This window comes from Chanodichthys erythropterus, chromosome 17, assembly GCF_024489055.1.
Source record: "Chanodichthys erythropterus isolate Z2021 chromosome 17, ASM2448905v1, whole genome shotgun sequence".
Taxonomy (NCBI): domain Eukaryota; kingdom Metazoa; phylum Chordata; class Actinopteri; order Cypriniformes; family Xenocyprididae; genus Chanodichthys; species Chanodichthys erythropterus.
The window spans coordinates 20,392,842-20,412,582 of NC_090237.1; the positions used below are offsets into that span (position 1 = coordinate 20,392,842).

The window sequence follows — 19,741 nt, forward strand, 5'->3', positions numbered from 1 at the left end:
CTTTCTCTTGCCCCGCCGTCGTTATCGCACAGGCGGGGGCAGACAGAGCAGAGGAACATGCAGTCATGCCCACCAGTGTAGATGAATTTTACATAACTTTATTTGCATAACTACAATAGCCGAATTAATAAACATTAAATAGGCCTATAATAAATAATTAAATGAAAGATTTTGTTTTTACATTTCTATTCAGTAAATATGGTATGTATAATAATATTTTAGTACATTCTATTCTATTCTATTCTGTCAATCTATTTGGTTGTATTTTTTCTTTTAGGCTAATGAAATAAACTATGTTTTTTTTCTGTGTGTGAACTGTAACAGAAACAATAAAAATGCTATTAAAATTTGAACATATCTCAGAAAAAACCCAATAGAAATCTGCAAGCACAAAAGTACAAAATTTGCAATTGGGGGCAAAAAGGAAAATGTAAACCAAGATTATGCATATCTTTTGTAATAATTTGTTTGAATCAATTAGTAGCCTAACTTCAATATTGTGCTCATAGGATTTCCACTGGCAACACATGTGAGTACTTACATGTTTATGTATTGTGATCATGTTTTATGTGAGAAAGCAATATTAAATATTAAAAAAAATGCAAATTCTGTCATCATTTACTCTGCCTCAAGTTGTTCCTAACCTGTATAAATTTCTTTGTTCTGCTGATCACAAAGGAAGATATTTGTTTGTAACCAAGCAGATCTCGCCCCCCATTGACTACCATAGTATGTCTTTTTCCTAGTCAGTGGGGGGCGAGATCTGCTTGGTTGAGTAAATGATGACAGAATTTACATTTTTGGATTAACTATCCCTTTAATAATCTTCAATATTTGATCATATTGCAGTATGTGGCTAATATTAAAGTCTAATCTGGTTTAAATGGTGGATGAATGATATGGATATAGGTATACGTTCCACAATAGATATTAATATTGTCATCACAATTGAAAATATTCTATTGTATTTTAAGTATCGAAGTTTTAAGATACTACTGAATAAAACTATTTGATTCTATTGAAGTCATGAGACATTTATTTTGATAGTAGACCAGTTAAAGCAGTCAGATTAAAATATGACTGGTTAAGTTTATCTCAGTTATACATTTTATTATATTTCATGAAGCAGAAGTTCAAGTTTTGTACTAAATGATTTGATCTTATTGCAATACAGTTTAGTCTAGTCTGGATGATAAAGGAACACATTGGTATTTAATATAGGCCTATAGAAATTGATAAAAATCAGCACAATAGTAGCCTCTGTTTCATTGTATATCTGTTCCATTCTGTTAAAAGAATAGAATTCTAATCTAGAATTGAATTTATGTTCTGTTTATATATATATATATATATATATATATATATATATATATATATATATATATATATATATATTAAGAAATATTAAGACAGATGGCAGAATGAGATGTTCTCTCTATATCCTCTCCCATGGCGCAGTGAGCAGCATCAGCATGTATGACAGAATCACACACAGAAGTTCAATGGCTCACAGGTACGAGTCGCTTTTGAGAGCCCTGCCTCAGCCTCCGCGAGCGTGCGTGTGCGCGCTCGCGTTTGAGTGAGAGAGGAGAGGGAGAAGAGACTAGGAGGAGTGAAGAACACAACGGAGAGCGTTCGTGCACACGCGTTAGCTTTAAATTGCCTTTCAAGACGTTAAATGAGAAGCTACTATGCAAAAAGGGATGCTGAATACGAAAAGGGAGATAAATGCCCTTATCGGTCGTCTCAGCAATAATAATATAGCACGCGCCCTTTACAAAAGTAACTGATACCGCACAAAACCAGGGAAACGGAACGGGGGAGAGAGCAGCAGCGAACTATGCACTGAGGATGATTTCTGCCAGAAAAACTCCGGACAAGAGTCGCTATCACCTACATTATCTGGTGTGGCATAACAAACACCGGCAGCTGGAGAAAGAGCTCTCAGCGCGCGAGCAGGTAAGACGCGTTCGTTTCCGCGTGCCTGTATCGCGGCGGATGATGCTGTGAGGAACGGCCCGTGCGTTTGACTGAGAAAACTGATTCTGGTACTTCATTCGGCTTGTAATCTGTAAAGCAAGGGCGAAAAGTGACTCTTCGTTGTTTTCTGGATTCATTAGTTTCATACCCATTCAGATAAGTGGTTATTTACTTGCTGATATGTCTACTACAAACAGAAATTCATGTCAAAAAACCTCACACCCTGTGTCTTCAAACCTAGTGAGTTGCCTACCTAGACCGCATTTTGGGCGTATCGTATTCGAATTCGAACGCGTAAAAATGCTGTCTAGGTAGGTAGCTCACTAGGTTTCGACACAGCCCTATTCTCCAAATCTGCTCATGTTACGCGCCTGTCAATTTAATGCGGAAACATGATCAGAAATGCAATTGAATTTTATTTCGATCTGAGATGGTTTAAACAGAGAGGCTGCAGAATAAAGTGCCATTGCATACAAAGGCTGTGGGTGAATGATGCTTACAGATCAGCCTACGTTCACCACTCACAGTTCCTGAGGATAGATGGTGTGTCAGGAGAGGGTGTGTTTGTCTTTCTGATCAGCCTTCTTCAAAAGAATTATTAATCCAATACAGTATTCCATGAATCAGTGTGGAATTATTTTGTAATTAATTTAAATTTGATACTACTGTGCAGAACTACAAACAGGCCAAAGGACGTTGGATTAAATAAAATAAATAAATAGAAAATATAGGCACACTAAGCAAACAGACTGATTAAAACATGGCTGGTTAATTTATCTCAGTCACATTTTATTCTATTTCACAAAGCTAAAGTTCAAGTTTTGTACTGATTTGATTATATTGCAATCATAGTAAAATGTTAAATAAAGGAAAACATTGTACAGTACCTATTGATAATATCAGCACAATAGTAGCCTATACATTAAAGACCCATTCCGTTGTGTTATCTGTTCTATTTTTATTCATTAATAGAATAGAATTGTGTTCTAGAATTGAATTTTTGTTATGTTAAACCTATTTTATTATATTAATACTAGCCTATCAGAAACTCTATTTGATTACAACACATATGAGATATTAAGAAATAATAAGCCACCAATGGCAGCAGGAGACGCTCTTTCACATGGTGCAGTGAGCAGCATCAGCATGTATGACAGAATCACTGACTACACTCTAAAGTTCAATAGCTCATATACAGGTTCATTTTGTAGAAGACTGATTCTTTATGATTAACCATCTTCAAAAGGTTATTCAAGTAGGCATGACATGAAAATTCACCCTAGGTATTTTCTAAATGCATGTTATTGATCTTATTGTAAATGATTCATCCATGCATTTTTTTTACAGTTTGTTTGACCTCTTAAACTTTAATCTGAATGTTACTTCCAGTCAAATGACAGCCGCCTCTTCCTTACAATCGACTGCAAGCTCGCATTCAGATCTGCCTCTATTCAATCAACGATCGACTGATTGAAGTCCCTGCCCTACATTTTTTTTCCCCGATAATCCATTTAGATGTACATTACAATACGGAAGAAAATATCTGTCTCTACTTCACTTACATCACAACCTTAATGCAACATTAATCCACTGATTTTGTAGAAATAGTCCACAAATCAAAGTGACATTCATCTATAGTCTAAGGGAAAAACAACTATACCAACAGACAAAGAAGGGTAAAAATTGCAAAATAGATGAAAAATAGGTGAAAAAATTGACTCATTAAAACATATACATCCATACATTTTATAATAAACAATGATTTCATTAAATTATACACAATTTGTTGGGGTAACACGTCAAGCTACTCCTATTTTAAAGTTAAAGTCGCATCAGTACACTGTAAAAAAAGAATTGTTGGTTTAATTTAAAAAAGTAAGTTACCTGGTTGCCTTAAAATTTTGAGTTCATTGAAATTAAAAATTTGAGTTAATACAATGAAGGCGATTGGTTTAATCATCAGAAACTCAAAATATTATGTTATCTGAACCACATTAATTATTGAAATTGATTTGACAAAAGAAAAAATGCATTTTTCTGTAACAAACAGAAGTTTATGTAAGAAGACTAATTGAGATTGTGGAGCTGAATTAAATGTCCATTTCAGGTTGCATCAAGGCCATAATAAAAATAAAGGTTCTAAAAGTTTTCACAGTGATGCCATAGAAGAACAATTTTTAGGTTCACCAAAGAACCTTTCAGTGAACAGTTCTTAAAAGAACATTTTTTCTTAGTGTTAAGAACATTTTAATAATCTAAAGAACCCTTTTCCACTATAAACAACCTTGTGTGCAATGAAAAGGTTCCATGAATGTTAAAGGATCTTCATTGAACCAGATGCCAATAAAAACCCTTTATTTTTAAGAGTGTATGCTCCTTGTCAGACTTTGACTAGTCTAACTCTCTGTCTTATGAGTAAATAACTATAACTCATTTGGACAAAGTCATCCATCACAGTTACAGCAACCATTCATAATTCTATCTTTCCAAACCCCAAACAAACTGTAACTCACTATCAGCCATCTTGTTCCTCTGCCGGTTTTTATGGCTCAGGCTGACGGTAATAATTCAGACCCCTAACCCTCTTGATGATCACTGCAATATAAAGCACTTCCAGTTTAGTTGATTTACAGGCCGCTGACAGCATAATCTAGCCACGTTTGGCACGGTAGGTTCGATGAGTCAAACCGAGTCCCCCCAGGGACGGCACGAGGCGCGAAGGGAGGTCAATGCTGTCTCGATTGTTCCTCTCCAGTGAATGAGGCACGTAGCCACCCTGACAAGGGGAAAAGTTGCTGCACCAGCACACAGGATTATGGGGTAGATGTTAGGTGTCAGTGAAAGAACAAAGAGGGGAAACTTAAGCTATTAGGACAGAGAAGAGCGGGGGACTTGAATAGCAAAGAGATCGGGTGGTGGAGGAAGAGGGAAAAAGAAGTTACCGAAGGGAAAAGGAGCGCAATTTGCAGTTTGCTTTGACAGTGCCATAAAACAGTCACGGGGGAGGAAGTGGACAGATGACAGCTTGGAGGAGAACGGCAGGAAATTGAAAAAGAGCGAATGGAGAATGGATGGGTGATTGAATGAGGAAAGCAGAGAGAAGAGCACTGCTGGCTGATGTATTTACAGAACAGAGTCCAAAAATAAGAGAAATTGTTGAGCTGATTTGTATTCTTTTGAGTGAAGTCAGCAGTGCCTCAGCAAATACGCAACAACACGGTGGCAATTTCTTTACCTGCGGCCCTCCATCAGCACTTTGCCTTTGTCCGCACATCTGTTCAGTTTTTTTGTTTGATATACTACCTCTCTTCTTCAATGCTCAGCCTTCCTGCACTCCACCCGTAACCCAACACTAATTGCGACAGAGAGTTCTCACAGGGGACGAACGTTAGGCAGTGGGGAGGGGGTTGCTGAGATTTGGTTCATTTATAAGAAGCTTTGGTAACACTAGAATACTGTTCTGTCATTAATGAATAACTACACAGGAACAAACGAGTAACGCAATATTAACATTTTACACTTTTAAAAATGCTAGGTTAAAAACAACCCAAGTTGGGTTGAAAATGGACAAACCCAGCAATTGGGTTGTTTTAACCCAGCATTTGGGTTAAATGTTTGCCCAACCTGCTGGGTCGTTTTTATTTAACTCGACTATTGAAGTCTTTTGAGGTCTTTATAAGGTTACAAAATACATTATGCATTATTCACATTATATTAATTATGAACCTGTATAGTAGTTCTTCTGGGGAGTATGAAAAAAATATTATTGATTAGCTAGGGGTTGCACAGACTAATCAACTAGTTGAATTTAATGCTCTGCCATGACGCTTCAAAGTGGTAAACAACATCTGCAAAGTTAGGATGCTCATAGTTCAAAGCAAAGGGAGATATTTTCTTTTAAAGAAATCGATTTTTAAGGACTATACAACAAATGGCTGGTAGGGACTACAATGAGCTTCTTCCTGGGTTAGTGACATCACTACCCTTACGAAAAAGAAGTATACTTCAAGTTCATTTTATCAAGTATACTGTCACAGAATGCTCTGAGACTTGATGACGAATGACAGAAACAACCAAAATAAATAGGCAGAAACTAACAAGATGAGTGAAAACAACTGAAAGCAATTATGGCAGATAAGTCCAGGCAGTGGGTTATGGGAATTGGAGTCCGTGATAGTGACAACAGTTCGGGGTGGAGTGCCCTCTGGTGGCTATCAAGGTGATCATGACATTACCCCCTTTAAGGAGCAGATTCCAGACCCTCCACAAGGGCCAAAACAAAACAAAAATTTCAGGAGGGAGGTGGAATGGAGGAGGATCAGGGGAGGGATGGTGGTCTGTGGAGGGGCAGGGGAACCAGGGACGAAGGCTTTACAGGCGGCCAGCGTGGGGCAGGCTGCCACCACAGCAGCACAAACGGGCTTGAAGGACCCCATGGCGAAGCAGATGACCAACACAGCAGTGCAGATAGGCTTGAAGATCCCCATGGTGGCGCAGACGACCACCAAAGCAGTGCAGACCGGCTTGAAGATCCCCAGGGTGGTGCAGACGACCACCACAGCAGTGCAGACGAGCTTGAACATCCCCACGGTGGCGCAGACGACAACCATAGCAGTGCAGACGTGCAGTGCAGACAGGCTTGAAGATCCCTACGGTGGCGCAGACGACCACCACTGCAGTGTAGACGGAACTGAGGACCCCCATGGTGGATCAGGAGGATCTAGAGGCCAACACAGCTGACTAGGCAAAACTGAAACATAAGGCACAGAGACCATAACAGGACAGGCAGGGAGCTCAGGAACACCCTCCAAGGCATTGCCCAGAGTGACTTCCAGTGACCTGGTCATATTGAGGCAGGCAGACAGTTCAGGAATTACCTCTTTGGTCGTTTCGAGGCAGACAGGAAACTCAGGAACCACCCTTGTGGTCATATCAGGGCTGACAGGGGACTCAGGGACGACCCCCTTGGTCGTAACAGGGCAGATAGGGAGCTCAGGAACACCCTCCAAGGCATTACCCAGAGTGACCTCCAGTGACCTGGTCATATTGAGGCAGGCAGACAGTTCAGGAATGACTTCTACGGTCGTTTCGAGGCAGACAGGAAACTCAGGAACCACCCTCGTGGTCATATCAGGGCTAACAGGGGACTCAGGGACGACCCCCTTGGGCATAACAGGGCAGATAGGGAACTCAGGGACGATCTCTGTGGTCGTATCAAGGCAGACAGGGAACTCAGGGATGACCTCCTTGGTTGTATCAAGGCAGACAGGGAACTCCTCTGTCTCAAGGCTGGCCTCTAGGACAGGCAAACTCTGGAGTGAACTCATGGACCAGAGCGGGCTCTGTAGTGGGCTCATGGGCTGGAACTGATGTGTGCACAGCCCACACACACCAAATGGCTATGGCCATAATGGTCAGTGCTGCCATTTCTGAAAGCTCAGGCATGGCAGCCATCTCGACTGAGGGCTCAGACGTGGCAGCCATCTCGGCTGAGGGTTCAGGCATGGCAGCCACCTCGGCTGTGGGCCCAGGCATGGCAGCCATCTCGGCTGAGGGCTCAGGCGTGGCAGCATCTTAGTTTTGGAGTGGACTCACAGGCTGGAGAGAGCTCTGGAATGGACTCACGGACTGGAGAGGGCTCTGAAACGGACTCACCGGCTGGAGAGGGCTCTGGAACGGACTCATGGACTGGGGAGGGCTCTGGAGTGTACTCATGGGCTGGAGCGGACTCACAGACTGGAGTGGACTCATTTGCTGGAGCGGACTCACGGGCTAAAGAGGGCTCTGGAATGGACTCACGGACTGGAGAGGGCTCCCCGGCTGGAGCGGACTCACAAGCTTTCCTCTTTCTCTTTACCCTGCACCTCCTAGTGGGATTTAGAAGGCCAGGGTCTTGACTCAGTGAGGCAGGGACAGTTAGAAAGTCTCTGCAAAATGATTCTGGTGGACCTGGTGTTGCCCATTGACTTCGATGATGGAGAAATCTGATGAAGCCCCAAAAATCCAGGATCTTAAGTCCACCCATCTCCCATAGAGGTAAAGAGTCATCAAGGCAATCATTAAAGATATCCTTCAGTGCCACATCATTATAACCCAGCCCACCGCCATGGTCCAAAAAGTCTGGGCAAAGCCTCCTACCTCCATCCCAGCAGTCAAAGCCCGAAGTAGAGCCATCTGCTATTTCTTAGCGGCCAGAGGAACAATTTGAATCCCCATACTGCTGGATCTGAAGTTGATCGAGTTTTTCTGTCACGGAATGCTCTGAGACTTTATTAAGATCCAATTGCAGTTTTATTGGGAAATCCATCATCAACGTTGTATGCTAGGCAAAGGGTCAAAATACTTGCAAAATCTTATTTGTTCATTAATGACATCATCATCGACTAGTCGAGGTCAGCTCGACTTTAATCACATAAACGGCGACTTTAAAAAATCTTCAACCCCTAGCTAATAGTGAATTACCGCATTTAACTGACCGCTATTACTTAGCCTAAGTAATAGTTAATCAGAGTTTCTCGTATATTAGATTGTGTATGGTTCTATTAGAGTTTATGATCTGAATAAAGCGATTTATGATCTTTAAATAATAAGTAGGAACACACAATCAAACATAGGCTAGGCGCACAAAAATCAAACTATTGTACATGACCTGTGTAGGCGTCTGACTTGTGCTGGATACTAGAGAATACTACAAGGCTCTAATTCATCAGCACTATTCATCTCTGTGATTTACATAGATGTTTGTTTTTCCACTGAACATTCCCCTATTCTAATTTGGATATGCAAACATAAACTCAAACCATGTAGTGTGAAAACCGTAGGATGTATAACACCCAGTGCGTCATTATTATCCTTTTAAAGGGATAGTTCCCCCAAAAATGAAGAATTCTGTCAGCATTTACTCGGCCATGTTGGCCTTCACTCTCCTAGTGTTATTGTTAACTAAAACAAAAATTACAACTATTAAAAACTGTTTCCATTCATTAAAATAAAGAAATAATAGAAGAAAAACAAAAAAATAAAATCTTACCTGATAATAAAATTTACAAAATCACATATTAAATAAAAATGAAAATATATAAATAAAAGCTAATTCAAAATATAATTTTATATTTAAATAATTACTATAATAGTAACTAAAATAACACTGGTCGCCAACCTGACATTTTGGCAAAATGTTTTTGTCAATACAAGGAAAGCCAGTGTGGTTTTGGAACCCACTAACTTTCATTATATATATATATATATATATATATATATATATATATATATATATATATATGATATTTTTAAATATAATTTTTGAGTGAACTATCCCTTTTAACATACTGTTACAGATCCCTTGTTTCCCTGGACTCCATTTCCCAGAATCCTCCTGTTCTCCACACCTGCACTCACTTCCCTCGTCAGTTCCTCATCATCACTCATCACCTGCACCTGGACTCTATTGTTAGCACTCCCTTTATATTGCACTCACTCCCTTCACTCCTCGTCCGTTCTCTGTTTTGTTAAGGTGTCTGTCTGTTGTTCATTGCCATTGTTTGAAGTAAAGTCTCTATTATCGTGGGAATCCGTATCTGCCTCATCTCTCTACCAGCCACCCGTAACAGAAGAACGGACCTAAACCGACCGGATTTTCCACGAAAAAAAAAAAATGGAGACTTTCCCCAGCTCCCTGGATCCAGCTCCTCCATCGCCTCTCACCCTAACAGCCAGCGAACGCATTATCGGGCTCCTGCAGGTAGGACGTTCGCTGGAGAGGTATGTGGAGGAGTTCGTTGAGCTTGCTTACTTGTCTAACTGGCCCGACGCTCAGTTGATCTCCCTGTTTTTGGATGGATTGGATGACGACACTATCCGTTTTGATGAACCTGTTTTTTGTTTCTCCTTAAGCGAAACTATCAATTTAATTTTGTGGTTGAATGGCTCCAAATTCTTAGTGAAAGAGGTTCAGGATCAGTGTTGTCGTCCGGTCCATCCAAGAAACACGGTTGGCCGGGCCAGTTAGTCAACCTCCGGCTTCCTCCGCACACCGCTCCAGCGAACTCCCTGCCTGCCCCAGGCTGGACCCATATTCCGCTACTGGGCCCAGTAAGCGGAGGAGGAGGAAGAAAGCGGCCCCAATGTCCCCAGAGCCCGCTCCAGTATCTCCAGAGCCCGCTCCAGTATCTCCAGAGCCCGCTCCAGTATCTCCAGAGCCCGCTCCAGTATCTCCAGAGCCCGCTTCAGTATCTCCAGAGCCCGCTCCAGTATCTCCAGAGCCCGCTCCAGTGTCTCCAGAGCCCGCTCCAGTGTCTCCAGAGCCCGCTCCAGTGTCTCCAGAGCCCGCTCCAGTGTCTCCAGAGCCCGCTCCAGTATCTCCAGAGCCAGCTCCAGTATCTCCAGAGCCAGCTCCAGTATCTCCAGAGCCAGCTCCAGTATCTCCAGAGCCAGCTCCAGTATCTCCAGAGCCAGCTCCAGTATCTCCAGAGCCAGCTCCAGTCCCCACAGAGCCAGCTCCAGTGCCTGTGGGGATTTTAATTGTATTTGAGGGGATGAAATGGCCCTCAACCCCAGTCTCCGCCGAGCCAAGTTCTCCAGTCTCCTCCGAGCCAAGTTCTCCAGTCTCCTCCGAGCCAAGTTCTCCAGTCTCCTCCGAGCCAAGTTCTCCAGTCTCCGCCGCCGAGCCAAGTTCTCCAGTCTCCGCCGCCGAGCCAAGTTCTCCAGTCTCCGCCGCCGAGCAAAGTTCTCCAGTCTCCGCCGCCGAGCAAAGTTCTCCAGTCTCCGCCGCCGAGCAAAGTTCTCCAGTCTCCGCCGCCGAGCAAAGTTCTCCAGTCTCCGCCGCCGAGCAAAGTTCTCCAGTCTCCGCCGCCGAGCAAAGTTCTCCAGTCTCCGCCGCCGAGCAAAGTTCTCCAGTCTCCGCCGCCGAGCAAAAGTTCTCCAGTCTCCGCCGCCGAGCAAAGTTCTCCAGTCTCCGCCGCCGAGCAAAGTTCTCCAGTCTCCGCCGCCGAGCAAAGTTCTCCAGTCTCCGCCGCCGAGCAAAGTTCTCCAGTCTCCGCCGCCGAGCAAAGTTCTCCAGTCTCCGCCGCCGAGCAAAGTTCTCCAGTCTCCGCCGCCGAGCAAAGTTCTCCAGTCTCCGCCGCCGAGCAAAGTTCTCCAGTCTCCGCCGCCGAGCAAAGTTCTCCAGTCTCCGCCGCCGAGCAAAGTTCTCCAGTCTCCGCCGCCGAGCAAAGTTCTCCAGTCTCCGCCGCCGAGCAAAGTTCTCCAGTCTCCGCCGCCGAGCAAGTTTCTCCAGTCTCCGCCGCCGAGCAAAGTTCTCCAGTCTCCGCCGCCGAGCAAAGTTCTCCAGTCTCCGCCGCCGAGCAAAGTTCTCCAGTCTCCGCCGCCGAGCAAAGTTCTCCAGTCTCCGCCGCCGAGCAAAGTTCTCCAGTCTCCGCCGCCGAGCAAAGTTCTCCAGTCTCCGCCGCCGAGCAAAGTTCTCCAGTCTCCGCCGCCGAGCAAAGTTCTCCAGTCTCCGCCGCCGAGCAAAGTTCTCCAGTCTCCGCCGCCGAGCAAAGTTCTCCAGTCTCCGCCGCCGAGCAAAGTTCTCCAGTCTCCGACGCCTACGAGCCCTCAGCTCCAGCCGCCGCCGCCGAGCCCTCAGCTCCAGCCGCCGCCGCCGAGCCTGCCGCTCCAGCCGCCGCCGCCGAGCCTGCCGCTCCTAGTATGGTCTCTGTGATTGAACTCTCCAGCCCAAGGACTGTTTTCCCTCCCTGCCTCCCTCTCCCGCCTCCTCCAAGTCATGTCTATACTGCACCTCCACCTCAAGCCCCCTCGCCCAGATCTCCACCTCGGACCTCTGGGCGATTACCTTCACCCCGGCTCCAACCTCCCTCTGCTCCACCGTTGCCCATCAGTCCTCCAGCTTCACCAGTCTCCATCCTGCCTCCATTCACACCTTGGTCATTCTTCAGCCTGCCCTCCCCTCTGGACTTCACTCCTCCGTCTCCGCTCCGTCACTCCGTCCCTCGGATTCAGTTGGCCTCCTCACTCCCCCCGGTGTTCGTTTTGTTGGCTGTCCTTCTGCTTGCACTGCGGCCTTCTGGAGCCCCGGCTGCGCTTCGGTCGGCGGAGCCTTCGGTTCCGCCATCACCCGCCAGTCCTTCAGCGACGCCTGGGCTCAACGCCTCGAAGGCTTCGGCTCCTGACCCGCCATGGCTGCCCGCTGCACCTGACCCGCCATGGCTGCCCGCTGCACCTGACCCGCCATGTATGCCCGCTGCATGTCTGCCCGCTGCACCTGACCCGCCATGGCTGCCCGCTGCACCTGACCCGCCATGGCTGCCCACGGCTCCTGACCCCCCATGGCTGCCCACGGCTCCTGACCCGCCATGGCTGCCCACGGCTCCTGACCCCCCATGGCTGCCCACGGCTCCTGACCCGCCATGGTTTTTGGACCTGCCCTGGAGACCTCCACTCCAGTTTACTCCTTCCCCTGCTCCGGTTTGAGGTCTCCAGGGCGCCCGCCCCCCTCCCGGTTGTTACATCTACGTCGCGAGGACGCGCCTACCGGGAGGGGGAGGTACTGTTACAGATCCCTTGTTTCCCTGGACTCCATTTCCCAGAATCCTCCTGTTCTCCACACCTGCACTCACTTCCCTCGTCAGTTCCTCATCATCACTCATCACCTGCACCTGGACTCTATTGTTAGCACTCCCTTTATATTGCACTCACTCCCTTCACTCCTCGTCCGTTCTCTGTTTTGTTAAGGTGTCTGTCTGTTGTTCATTGCCATTGTTTGAAGTAAAGTCTCTATTATCGTGGGAATCCGTATCTGCCTCATCTCTCTACCAGCCACCCGTAACACATACAACCCGAATTCCGGAAATGTTGGGTTTTTTAAATTTGAATAAATCACATGAGCCAATATTTTAACAAATTAAGTTAATTGAGGGCGGAGGCTCTCCAATCTGTGAAAGAGTGTGTAAAAAGATTGTGGAATACTTTAACTTTTAATGTTCCTCAGCATCAAATTGCAAAAGCTTTGCAAATCTTATCATCTACAGTGCATAACATCATCAAAATATTCAGAGAATCTGGAGAAATCTCTGTGCATAAGGGACAAGGCCGAAGACCTTTATTGGATGCCCGTGGTCTTCGGACCCTCAGACGACACTGCATTCAGATTGTGTCAATGATATTACTAAATGGGCCCAGGAATACTTCCAGAAACCACTGTCGGTAAACACAATCCACCGTGCCATCTGCAGATACCAACTAAAGTTCTGTCATGCAAAAAGGAAGCCATATGTGAACATGGTCCAGAAGAGCCGTCGTGTCCTGTGGGCCAAGGCTCATTTAAAATGGACTGTTTCAAAGTGTTCTATGGTCAGACGAGACCAAATTTGACATTCTTGTTGGAAATCATGGCCACCGTGTCCTCCGGGCTAAAGAGGAGGGAGACCTTCCAGAGTGTTTTCAGAATTCAGTTCAAAAGCCAGAATCTTTGATGGTATGGGGGGGTGTATAAGTGCATACGGTATGGGCAGCTTGCATGTTTTGGAAGGCACTATGAATGCTGAAAGGTATATAAAGGTTTTAGAGCAACATATACTCCCCACCAGATGATGTCTATTTCAGGGAAGGCCTTGTGTATTTCAGCAGGACAATGCAAAACCACATACTGCAGCTATTACAACAGCATGGCTTTGTCATAGAAGAGTCCGGGTGCTGAATTGGCCTGCCTGCAGTTCACATCTTTCACCTATTGAGAACATTTGGTGCATCATTAAACGAAAAATACGTCAAAAATGACCACAAACTCTTCAGCTGCTGGAAACCTAGAATGGGACCAATGTTTTGAAAAGAGGAGATGCTACACCATGGTAAACATGCCCCCATCCCAACTATTTTGAGACCTGTAGCAGGCATCAAATTTGAAATGAGCTCATTTTGTGCATAAAATTTTATAAAATGCATAAAAATCTCAGTTTAAACATTTATGTTATCTATGTTCTATTGTGAATATTGGCTCATGTGATTTGAAAACTCCAACATTTCAGGAATTCGAGTTGTAGAAAGAGTTTCACCATGACCTCTCACTTCCTCTTTTGCTTATCTCAACCCAGCAGCACTGTGGCATTTACCGGAGTAAAGCAAAGGAAAAGTCATCACCGGCACAGTCAGATTGCCTGGATATCCAGAATTGATGCTAAACTGGCCATATCTGAAATAGTTTTGAGTGTCTTTGTTGTCCCATTGTGACATTTCTACTGTTTTTTTTAGCACTGACATTTAGTTAAAAAGTGATGGCTTTACCATTGTGTTTTGGTGCAAGCGCCATTGGTTTCTGCATCCCACACTATGAGGCGGTCGCCTCAGCCCTTATAGCCCGAGCCCTGGATGCCAATCTCCAGAATACAAACCACACCGTGGGTGTGTGTCAACCTCCTGAGACACAATAACGCATAAAAAGTCGAACAAGCTCCCATATTTCTCCTTGCCTCTTCCTTCCTCACAATATGTGTGTCTGCCTAGACTTATTTAAAGAATCTGTAAGTTCTTGTTCACTTCTCTCCTGGGTTGCATCCTTGTCCATGCAATTCATTTTATTCTTCTGGCACATCACAGCCTTTAAGTGCTTCTGTGCGTTGATGTCTTGTCTGTCTTCAAACAAATGCCCATTTAAGTGAAAGCGCTGAAGCACATGATTCCATTTATGTGCAGAACAGATTGTGTGTGTGTATATATATATATGCATGTATGCACATTTTATGCACACGACCACACAAGAGAGCCTGTGCAAAGCCTTCAGCAGAATCCATCGAATGCTGTGATTTGAACACACACACACACAAACTCACACATATGATTTTCTTCTGCCTGCCTCCCACATACACAGTTTGGACGTCCAATGAAAGATTGATGTTGGTTTAAGTAGCTGCCAGAGAACATTAGCCAAGGCAGAAAGAGTGCAAGAGCAGATGCACCAGCCAGAGATGACTATCAATAATGCAGTCTCCAGCAGGCTGAGAGAGAGTGTGGAAGAAGAGATGGACAGTTATGTGGAAGAGCATCTATACTAAAATGTGAGAAAGGCCCTAGATGATGTAATATTGTCTATTTCAATGTGGTGGAGAAGGATTAGTAATTTACATGAATTTCATTTAGTGCATTTATGTCTGATGCAGTGCATGTATGTTAGCAGGCAAGTGTGCTTGTTACAGGGCTGTCAGTGAGATGCAGTGTAGGTGGGTTAGACGGGTTTCGGTCAGAGCAGGAGAACTGAAATGTGTAGGTGTTTCAGGTAGGATTCAGTGATTATTGTTATTATTCTGTATGCCGACCCTCACTGCTCAAGAAAACATACAAAGACTTGTCATGGTAACCATAGCTTCCACCAAAATGCCATAGTTTACATATATATATACACTACCAGTCAAAAGTTTGGAAACATTACTATTTTTAATGTTTTTGAACAAAGTGTCTTATGCTCATTAAGGCTGCATTTATTTCATAATAAATACAGAAAAAACAACAATATTGTGAAATATTATTACAATTTAAAATTATGGTTTTCTATTTTAAAGGTGCCCTAGAATTGAAAATTTGAATTTACCTCGGCATAGTTGAATAACAAGAGTTCAGTACATGGAAATGACATACAGTGAGTCTCAAACACCATTGTTTCCTCCTTCTTATGTAAATTTGATTTGTGCAAAAGACTTCTAAAGAACACGCGAATCTCAACATAACACCGACTGTGATGCAACAGTCGGGATCATTAATATGTACGCCCCCAACTTCTGCATATGCCAGCCCATGTTCAAGACATTAGACAAGGCAGCATTAACGTCTGGAGCAGCACACAGACTTTATGCAGAAAAATGGCAGATGGAGCAATAATAACTGACATGATCCATGATATCATGATATTTTTAGTGATATTTGTAAATTGTCTTTCTAAATGTTTCGTTAGCATGTTGCTAATGTGCTGTTAAATGTGGTTAAAGTTACCATCGTTTCTTACTGTATTCAAGGAGACAAGAGCTGTCGCTATTTTCATTTTTAAACACTTGCAGTCTGTATAATTCATAAACACAACTTCATTCTTTATAAATCTCTCCAACAGTGTGTAATGTTAGCTTTAGCCACGGAGCACAATCAAACTCATTCAGAATCAAATGTAAACATCCAAATAAATACTGTACTCACATGATCCGACGCATACATGCAGTATGCATGACGAACATCTTGTAAAGATCCATTTGAGGGTTATATTAGCTGTGTGAAATTTGTAAATGCACTGTAATATAGTCGAGAGCTCGCGAGGGAGCGTGCAATTTAAAGGGGCCACGCAGCCTGAATCGGTGCATAGTTAATGATGCCCCAAAATAGGCAGTTAAAAAAATTAATAAAAAAAAAATATAATGGGGTATTTTGAGCTGAAACTTCACAGACACATTCAGGGGACACCTTAGACTTATGTTACATCTTTTAAAAACAGGTTCTAGGGCACCTTTAATTTAATAAACCTAGCTTTCTTGGTAGCCTTCTGTAAATTAAATTCTCAAAAAACATATTCATAAAACAGTTGACCATATGTTTACTTTCAATTTCATATTTCCATATTGATACAAAATAAGTAAATAAAAATCAAGATGTAGTTAACCCCAAAATTATAATTCAGTCATCATTTACTCAACCTCATGGTACAAAAGTTTGTGTAATAAATTTTATGTTGTATCAAATAAAATATTTATTTCTGAATCTACTTTTTGTTATGTCTATTTGATGCTTTACACAATAATGACTTCAAAATGATCTTTTGGCAATAATTTCTCAGCCAAATTCGATGAACATTAAATTTGCAATTAATAAGATTAATCGTCACATCATGTAATTAATTAAAAACTTTAATCACTAATATAAACATACAACACTTTCTTGTACTACAAAAAGACTGAAAAGTTTCTTACTCTGCTTGATTTTAATTTATGAATTTTATTAATTTATTGTAGTATTCATTTACATTGGTTTTATTAATTTATTAATAAAAAAGTCATACAAAAATATTGATACATTTCTTAAACTATATTAATTTACTGTGGTTTTAAAGTGGTAACATTAGAAGAAAAGAAGAAAATTTAAGTTTCCCCATGCTAACTTCACCACAGTCATGCTCAAGTGCACTGTGGTGGTTACCAGGGTGTTGCTATAGGGAGAAGTAGTTTTATTAGTGGTTTGTAGTGTGTTGCTATGTGGTTAGCAACAAGAAAGAACCTCCCCTGGTGCAGTAAAAGATGTGTCTGTTCTCCCTTCTTTACTTCAAGTCTGCTGGAGTTCATGCCTATTTTATTTTCTGTCCATTTGCTTGCTTTTAAAAATAGTAGATTGCTTACAAAGGTAATAGCACAGCTCCTCTTAAAGAAAAAACAAAACATTTTGACTACTGACATTAAACCACAATAATTTAACATGGTTTCATTAATTTATTAATAATATAAAAATTAAATTAATAAAAAAATTAATAAAACCAATACAAATTAATAGTGTAATAATTTAAAGGGTTAGTTCACCCAAACATGAAAACTCTGTCATTAATTACTCGTTCCACACCCGTAAGACCTTCATTCATCTTTGGAACGCAAATGAAGATTTTTTTTGATGAAATCCGAGAGCTCTCTGTCTGCTACCCAACGGACACTTTGACACTTCAAAAAGTTCATAAAGAGATTATAAAACTATTCCATATGAATTTAGCAGTTTAGTCGATCACTTTATATGATGAACAGATTGAATTTAGGCTTTTATTCACATACTAACATTCATCAACTCACTCATCAGATATGGTAAACGGAAGCTCAAGCATGTATGAAACAATAAAGTTCATTTTCATGTGTTACGCAGCATATTTGAGCTTCTGGAAGAACCAATGAGGTTTGTTCTGGCGAGTCAAGCAAGTTCGTTTGAGCTTCTGTTTATGTTCACTGATCAATGTTTATATGTGAATAAAAGCCTAAATTCAATCTGTTCATCATATAAACTGATTGAGTCTCTTCAGAAATTTGGACTAAACAGCTCAATTCATATGGATTAATTTTACCATCTCTTTATGAACTTTTTGAAGCGTCAAAGTTTTTGTTGCATAGCTGCCTATAGAGGAACAGAAAGCTCTCAGATTTCATCAAAAATATCTTTGTAAATAAATTTGTGTTCCAAAAATGAAGAAAAGTCTTACAGGTTTACAATGACATGAGAGTGAGTAATTAATGACAGAAATGTCATTTTTGGGTGAGCTAACCCTTTAATAAAATTAAATTATATTTAATTAGCACAGCTGATATGATATGATATGAGATGAGAGGTTTGTTCAAATCCTCATCTTGTGATTAACACCATTATCTATGGTGTTTAGATGGAACACAAAACAAGAGATGACTGGTTGTCTGCATTTGTATATGACTGTGTGGTGAGATGAGATGAGATAAGGGACTGTGTGTGTTTGTGTTATTGAATGTGTGTTGTCTAGCGTGTCTCGGAGGGATATATAGCTGCATTTCAGGTCACCAGAAGACCAGTCTGTAACAACTGATGTTTCCTGAACCCTTCTCCTCTGTTCTGTCCTCCTCTCAGAGCCGCTAATCTGTCTTACAGAGTTACAAATTTCTCTCCGTCTCTCCCTGAAGCTCTAAGAACCAGTTATCAATCTCATTCCGTCCCTCACTCAGATACTTCCTCACTGGCTAAAGCATGTACACCTCCTGACAGTTATCTCCCTCTCTCTTTCCCTCTCTGTCAGTCATCCGAGCCGACTCTAGTGTCAGGGTTGATTGGAGATCCCCACAGGACTGATGTGAGAGCCATCATTCACTTAAAACTGCAGTTTTTCCTCCTTGTCCTGCATCTCCTATCTGTACTCCTCATCCAGAGTTACCATAGCAACCCCCACCCCCACCGCCCATCCACACCCTTTTTCTCGTAGCACTCATCTTGCTCTGGGGACCAGGCTGCTGTTTTTCTAGCTAGAGGCCCTCAAGGGGCTGCCGGGCCTCAGTTGTTGCTGTTGAGTGCCTTCATGATGATGCGAAAGGGGCCGGCTAATTACAGAGCAAAGTGTCAGACACACAGGAGTTTTCTGTGATAATAACAATAACACGATTGCAACTTATTTGATATATTAGTGCTGTCAATCGATTAACAAATTAATTTTTCTGTAATTAATCACACCTAACATTAAAGTTTTTTAATATAAATATATATAGAAACAACATAAAGACAGTGGGTGTCATTCATTAAACATTCGTAAATATACGAGTAAATATGTGAGTGATTTGCGCGTAAAGAGACCTTCCCGAAAACTCTTCTCCTGATTCACAAATACTTCGTAAACGTCAGAAATGATAGTGAAATGTGTGTGTGTGTTAATGAATTCCAATCAGTCGTAAATGGGATGCACGTGCACGCTCATTCTCAATTACCATAAATCCCGCCCATTAAACCCGACTGACAACTATATATGGGCATCATATTATGACACCAAACGAAGGATTTTGGCCATTTTATAGGAAACAATTTCCATAACAATTAAGGGGCCATTAGTTTGCCCAGCCCTATTGAAATCAATTCATTATTTGATTAAAGTGCTCCGTTTGCAGATGCTATTACTGGCTCTCACAATAAAAGTAAAAAGAAAAAACGTATGTAATTACTATATATAATATTTTTTCAAAATGCTGTGTAAATATGTACCTTATTAAGGTGAATTAAAATGCAGCCTTATTAATGAGCAAAACAGATGTTG

General features: G+C 42.4%; 1 protein-coding gene across 1 annotated transcript in view; it reads left to right on the forward strand.

The window, feature by feature from the left end:
- Positions 1-1,851: 1,851 nt before the first annotated feature.
- The window catches only part of ankrd13b (ankyrin repeat domain 13B), a 45,342-nt gene continuing 27,452 nt past the window's right edge, over positions 1,852-19,741 (forward strand). Inside the window, exon 1 of the mRNA XM_067365460.1 lies at positions 1,852-1,959. Coding sequence (XP_067221561.1) covers positions 1,852-1,959 — 108 coding nt within the window. The remainder of the gene's footprint in view (positions 1,960-19,741) is intronic.